The sequence below is a fragment of the Otolemur garnettii genome, unplaced genomic scaffold (genome assembly GCF_000181295.1).
Source record: "Otolemur garnettii isolate 467f Iridium unplaced genomic scaffold, OtoGar3 scaffold00016, whole genome shotgun sequence".
NCBI lineage: Eukaryota > Metazoa > Chordata > Mammalia > Primates > Galagidae > Otolemur > Otolemur garnettii.
The window spans coordinates 7,948,804-7,956,291 of record NW_003852411.1 but is presented as its reverse complement, the minus strand read 5'-3'; the positions used below and the strand labels follow the sequence as shown (position 1 = coordinate 7,956,291).

At 35.1% G+C, this 7,488-nt stretch overlaps 1 protein-coding gene across 1 annotated transcript in view; it reads left to right on the top strand.

Moving 5' to 3' along the window:
- The window catches only part of HMCN1 (hemicentin 1), a 440,557-nt gene that overhangs the window by 361,373 nt on the left and 71,696 nt on the right, over positions 1 to 7,488 (top strand). The window contains 3 exon segments of the mRNA XM_003785789.2: positions 2,853 to 2,934; positions 4,255 to 4,391; positions 4,557 to 4,584. Coding sequence (XP_003785837.1) covers positions 2,853 to 2,934; positions 4,255 to 4,391; positions 4,557 to 4,584 — 247 coding nt within the window.

Below are 7,488 nucleotides of genomic sequence, written 5' to 3'. Positions count from 1 at the left end.
GTTTAACATTCTGTGCTTAGACTGGTACCACAGGCATGTAGTAAATGCTTTAAAACAGAGTGAGATAGAATTTTTGTTGATGCTGCTGTTGTTATAAACGTCATCTCCTTTGAATGCAAAATAAATTATGTAATCCTATTTTGTTAGAACTTTTACTGAGAAAAGAGCAAGAAAGGTCACTGGAAGAACAGAGTAAACAATTATAAATTATCTGCTGTGCCCTTGCTACATTCAGCTCTGAGATCTCTATCACACCCACCCTCCGCATGACAGCTCTGTAGGGCAGTGTCTGTCTCCCTCCCTATCCTACACATCTGACGTGGGCTGAGGGAGATTCAGGGCTTACCTCACTGTTGCTCAGTGATGGGCTGGTTCTTACTCTCAGGTCTGGTTTGAGAGCCTAGCCATGGACCTCAGCACAGTTTGTTTCTGACATCATGGAGTATATACTTCCCATTCCTCTCTTTTTTTCTCCATTTGAAATATTACAGTAACTTAGAAAAAAGGTCAGATTAAACCCTATCAATCACTAACTGAATTCAAAATTCTTGAATGATATAATTTCAACAGACAGAAAAAGAAAGCAAAAGAATTTTGTGACATAAGAAACATCCTGGAGACAGGAAAGTGTGGGGAGTAAAATCCTAAATGTAAAGCTTGAAAGGGACATTCAGGTGGTAGTAGAGTAGGTCTTAAAGGCAAGAATGAAAAGTTAGGTTACAGGCAAATGAGATGGAAGTCTCATAGAATGTTAAATGGTGACCACACCCCCACAGATGTTCTAGTTATTGTTGAGCATCCATGAGATCTATCTCAACATTCGAGAAGTTTCCAGTTGTCTAATGGAAATGAAAATACAGTACACAAATGTCTGATTAGTTGTGAAACTATAATAGAACCATTAAAAACAACATTGAAGTAGATAATTAAATATGATCAAGTGCCGAGGTTGATTTTGCATGTACTTTGGATACAACACTTACAGCATTTTATTTTACTTGTCTGAACTTTGTCTTTTTATGTATTTTGGGGGACATATCTTTATGCCTGGCACATAGTGGATGTGGATGATTTGCCAATTCCAAATTGTGTGTCAGAGAAGAGAATTCCCTAAAATATCTTTCACCAAACTCTAGGTCTGTGTTGGATTCTAAGAAAGGCAGCCATTTTATGACCAAATAGGTTTGGAAAACCTTATATACTATACACTACCCTCCTTTGAGAGCCACATGCGTGTCAACAACTCTGTAAAATCTTACTCTAAAGCTAAAGACACCTGCTTACTTATGATTTTAAACACCCTAGTAACAAAATACACTTTAGAAACTGTAACTGTAAATAATGACTGAGTGTATCCAGGATGCCATAAATTGTCAGGAACTGTCTCCTGGAGTAGGCAAAAGTTAAGAATAGTGATGATTCAAATTTGATTAAATCGAGCCAAATGACCTGGGTGGGGGAGTTAATTTTAGTGATTTAAAGGTAATAGTGAGAAATTCAGAAATTATTCTCTAGGAAATGGTACATTATTTTCTTAAATTCTTAATTGAATGACTCTGAGAGTTGTTCTAAAATTTTATTTATATGTTTATCCAAACATTCTAGTCTTACTTTTTTTTTTTTTTTTTTGTAGTTTTTGACCAGAACAAGGGTTGAACCCTCCACCTCCAATATATAGGGCTGGTGCCCTACCCCTTTGAGCCACAGGCACCACCCTAGTCTTACTTTCTTTTAAAAGAATTTTTATAACCTACCAATAAGTTTTTCCATAACCTAGAAAGTCACTTTTGTATGTAAGAATTTAAAAAATTCCAATATTCTAGGAAGGTTCAAGTAGGAAAATAAACAAGGCTAGGATTTTTCTATTTTCCATAATTTATTTTTCACAGTAGTAAGATCATCTGTTTTCCAGAGTATGCTCCAGCTACCTAAGCAAGGATTGTTTCTACACAATATCAGACATCTGAATGAAGACTGACTTCCGGTGGAAAACATGCAGGGGGATTTTTAAAGAAATAACTTGGGCTGTAGAGTCAGATAATGATAGATGCTACTGTCAGCCTCACCCTGTTTATAGCAAATTACATAATGTACCCCCTTTGTTTTGCCATGTATATTAAAGGTACAGTCAAGATGTTGCATTGATTTGTTTGATTTGAATATCTGATATATTATTTAATATTAACTATTAACTATTTTAATATTATACTAACTATATGCACAACTATATGCTTATTAAATAAACATTTCATTTTCTTCAAGAAGACTTCAATTAAACTCAGTGTGCTTTTTAAATTCATGAATATTTATTTCTTTAATAAACATTGACTGTGTAGTCTGTTATATATGGTGCTAGGCCATATATGTATATATGTGTGTGTGTGTGTGTGTGTGTCTGTGTGTGTGTGTGTGTATTTATCTATATGTATATGTACATATAGATACACCTTTTCTGGTATATACATATATATAGATAGAGTATATATTTTGGAGTGTATATATATGTGTGTATGTGTGTACATGTGTCTACTTTTTCTGGTATCATTAAATATACCCTAACTTGTAAACAATCTTAGATAAAATACTGAAACCTTATTAAAACATAGGTTTATATATAACATAGATGCCAGTCAATGGTCAATACAAGAATGCTAACTATACGCACAATAATTTAAATTTGCTTTATGATTTTTAACATAAAAGTTTTGTGTTTAATGATATCTTGCTTTTACGTGGGGATTTTTACATCATACTTCTTTTTTATGCCTTTTTTACATACACACCTGTATGTATTTAGTCTCATGATTAAAACTAACATGTTAACATTATATCATCTACTTTGGGTTTTGCAGGTGGAGGATACAGGAAGATACACCTGCCTGGCATCCAGTCCTGCCGGAGATGATGATAAAGAGTATTTAGTGAGAGTGCATGGTAATTTTGGAATCATTTCCTATAATCAGATGCACACCTAATTAGAAGGCATAATTATAAAACTTGAGTCAACGCCACAGCACATCACAAGATATGTTTGTAAAGTAGAAATGATGTATCTTGCAAATCTGATTCTTAATTTGACGTGTCAAGTGCTCTTTGGGAATAGTTCAGTTGATTTTTGAGTTACTGGTGTTGTTTCTGCAAAAATAATTCACTGACATTGGTTCAAAATAATAGAATATAAATTGATGAGGCAAACAAAAATAATCCATAATTTCACTACACAAGGATAAGACCTGTTTGCACATCACTGTCTTGTCCCCAAAATGTGATCATACAGTGGACACATACATTTTCTGTACATATATTGTGCGACTTGCTTTTTATCTTAATGGTGTGTAGAATGTGTTTTCATGTCAATAATATATTTTTATAATATCATTTTTAGTAATTGCATAGCATCCCATTTTCACCCCATTTGGGGGTATATAAGATGTTTCTGTATTTTCATCAATATCAACAACACTATTGTTGATATCTTATGTTGTACATACCTGTTGCCTTGTTCCCTTTATTTTGAGAAATTTCTGTAAGTACATTTGCTTGGTTACACACATGTGCACATGTACATATACACATAGTTAAGGATTTTGAAACTTATTGCCAAATAACTTCCTTAAGTAGTTGGGCCAATTAGACTACCCAAATATTGCTTTGATATGGAAAGGAGAATTACTCCTCGTGGGGAGGAATACTTGAAAACCTAAACAGAGGATCTTTGTTTCATTCTCATAGCATAAATGAAGAGGTAATGCAAACTGTCTGGGCTTTAAATAACCCCACATTTCCACATATAAATTCTGTATAAAAGAGTCATGAAAAATACATTTCTGTAGATCAAAAATAGCATATATACATTTCTGTAAAATCACAATGGCCACCCCTTGTTTTGATAGTTTTCACATCTCATTTTCCAAAGAAAATTATTACCAATTGTAGAACCTGGACAAGGGACCCCTTCTTTGTGCCTCTGTTTCTTTATCTGTTAAATGGTAATGACAATGTGATTATCTTACTCACCCTACTCATTCATGTAGTTGTTGGCAGAATTTCATTATTTAATGTACATGAAACTGCTGAATGATGCAAAAAAATTCACTGTTTATAATAATCTGCATTATAAATTAAATGAATAATGTCTTAAGTTTGTGCCTCTTGTTTTATACAGCAGGACCAACATTTGTTGAACACCTATGATAATGTAGATCTTTTACTTCTTATTTCTTGAAGTCTTTAATGGATTTGTTCTCATTCCAGTTCCCCCTAATATTGCTGGAACTGATGAGCCCCAAGGTTTCTCTGTGTTACGGAATAGACAAGTGACATTGGAATGCAAATCGGATGCAGTGCCCCCACCTGTAATTACTTGGCTCAAAAATGGAGAACGCTTACAGGTAAATCTTTTTGCTAAGCTCCACAAAGTCCTTTTTGAGACAAAAAACAATATCATCTGGGGATCCTTTGCTAGGTAGCCGAACCAAATACTAGTTATTCAGCATTGCGGAGGAGGACATAGGGTCTTTTAATCAGCTTTGTTTTCTAAGCCTTTACTGGGATAGTTAGTAGTTGGTTCTGGTCGAAAGAAAGGTATTTCAATCATGAGCCTCTGGAAATTGGCCCCAATATGTATTTCCTGGTACCCATGAATTAAAGACATATTTGAAACACTCAGCTGTTTCTTAAGAGAGAAGAAATCATCATAGGGTCAAAATAACTGACCTATCCTGCCAAGTCTCTAGGGTGAACCCGTGTTTTAATGAATTTCTCTGGTCTAAACTTGGGCCTCAATAGTAACCCCAAAAATCTGTATAATACTCACAGGTACTATATATCTGAGAGTAGATTCCTGAAGAAGCAGTTACTGGCTTGTTAAAGCTTCTCCTGGAGTTCACAGCCCAGGGTCCCCAGTAGCCTTTTAGGGCTGGCTGAAAGCTTGGTTTTGAGTGCTTTGATTATGCTTCTTCTAGTAGTTATTGTTTTTTCTTCTTTGTTCTTCTTTATTCCACTATCATAATCTATACTATGTTTCAAGCACTTAATTATAAAAGGAGATTATGTCCCCTAACACCTAAGGCATAAAGACTTCCACCACCACTGAACCACGCAAAAGACCAAATAGGGAGAGGCTGGGTTCTGAGAGTTACCTACATGATCAATAATCATGCATATTGCTTAACATTTCTGTGCTTCGGTTTCTGTATTTATTGTGTGCCTGCTATAATGCCAGGCTCTGTGATTGCTACTGAATAGTCTTGACCCTCAAGGAGTTCATAGACTATTTGAAAAGAAAAGACAGAGAGGTAAGTCAGAGATTATAGAATGGATACTACTGGTAAGTTGTATGCTTGAGGGATGTACAGCATTTTATAGAAACAGAGAGAAGAAGCAAATAACCCAGAAAGAGGGTAAGGAACAGCCCAAGGAAGCCTTAAAAAGGGTGAGTTCAGTTTTAAAGAAAGGCCATGTACTGGGTGAGAGAAGAGAAGAAATGGATTCTAATCACAGATATTGGTATATTCAGAGCTACCACAAGGAAGGGAATGCTGTCATTCTCAGAACTGCAAGTAGCTTGATATGGTTGAAGTAGACCTTGATTAAAATCCTTTTATGGTTCCCCATAGATTTCAGGATTCTGGTTAAACTATCAAGCTTAGCTCACAAGGTCTTCAAACTCTGACTTTGCCTCTGTAGTCTCACCTCTCCGGCACTTCACTCTGAACCATTAGGAATGAAGGTAGGGACTGAATGAATGTGGATAACAGACAAGTCTGAGTGGATTCCAGGTATGACCAAGTGATGTTAGTAGTAGGAAAGGGTGAGTTCACCAGTGATGGGGAAAAAATGATGAGTTCAAGTTTATATATCATCCAAGGAGAGATTCTGGATATCATTATACGTATTTTAATTTGAAATTCCTATATTATCCAGAGGATTCTAGAAATCATTAAAACTGTTGGCACAAAAGGTTTTAATTTGGCAGTCCATGTTGCCTCAGAAAATTAAGTCCTTGATGTGGTAGTCCTTGTGGTATAGCCTATAATTGAAGAACTTAGATTTGTACAATGTTGACCAGCAAGCTTAGAGTATGAGATGACCATTGAAATGAGAATAAAGCGCTAGGCGGTCATGATAGTTACAAGATGAGCCATGGAAGAAGAGAAGAGAAGGGGACTGAGAAAGGGAATGGGAAGGAGGACTCAGAGGATTAATAACAGGAGACACTGGTGTACATAAAGCCAAGAATTGGTTGACAGAGGCCACATACTGTACACATTAAGTTGTGTCCATTGGCTTTGGCAATAGAGGTGATTGAAGACCTGAGCTATGTTTTTTAAATAGAGTGAGCAAAGTATTAAATAGAAGCCAGATTATGGTTATTTGGGAAGTTAATAGAAGAAGTAGAAACAATTGAGGACTATTCTTTAAATAAAAAAAGAAATTTGTGTATGTTTATTTGCTGAAAAAAGAGATTAAAGATACACAAAAGAGGAAGAGAGGTGTGTAGGACAAGGTGTGACCCAGGACACAGGGGAAGAGATTAGCCTCAGCCAGCAGAGTCAATTATTTTCTACAGAGATGGGGAAATAGAAGGGAAGGTTGTATTCATATTGAAGGTGGGAGAAGGAGACAATTGTAGCCACAGGACTTGATGGTCTCAGCAGAATGGGAAGCAAAGTCATCATCTGAGAATGAGGGTCTATCTGAGGAAAGAAGTCAAATTTGGAAGAATCTCTGGTAGTAAATGGAAGGAAAACAAGTAAAAAATCATGATGAGACAGTAAGTTAATAGAATTTACTGATACTCATGGAAGAATGATGTGGAAAGAATCACTCAGAAAGTTTTATTAGCCAAACTCCTGCTAGATTCATATAACAGTTAAAAAATTAAAATATTTCACATAACTTACCATATATATTTAAGAAATTGCTTATTCTCATCAGAGGTATCATAATTTTCTCACTAGTAGCTCCAATACCAGTGAAAGGCCTAGGGAAAATACATAAATTTTAAAATAAATGGACCTGAACTGCATATTTTAGTGTGAACAATTATTTTCATTAGAAATATATATCTAGGACAGAGTCCATACGGTAGAGAAATGTTATTTGGGCTGTTCCTGAAATGCTTCCATTTTGGGCACAGAGAATCAGTTTTTGATGCTTCTGGCATTTTTTAATAATTGTGAACATTATACATTATAATTTATACTAAAATACTTGTTTACATCTATCTCCCCAATTGCATTAATAGCAATGATTAGGTTCTGTTGTGCCATATTTCCATAATTCTTGGTCCCATGCCTAGACATAAAATAAATGCTTCACAAATGTTGGTAGACCAAATAGTTATTTACTTATTTTAAAGGCTATTAGAAGATAATGTTTTCCTCTAAATTCACCAAAGTAAGTTTGTTAACCAAAGCCAGGAAGCTGTCAGTTGTAAGTAACAGAATTTAAACTCAAAGCAACTTAACTAGAAAAAAAAAAAAA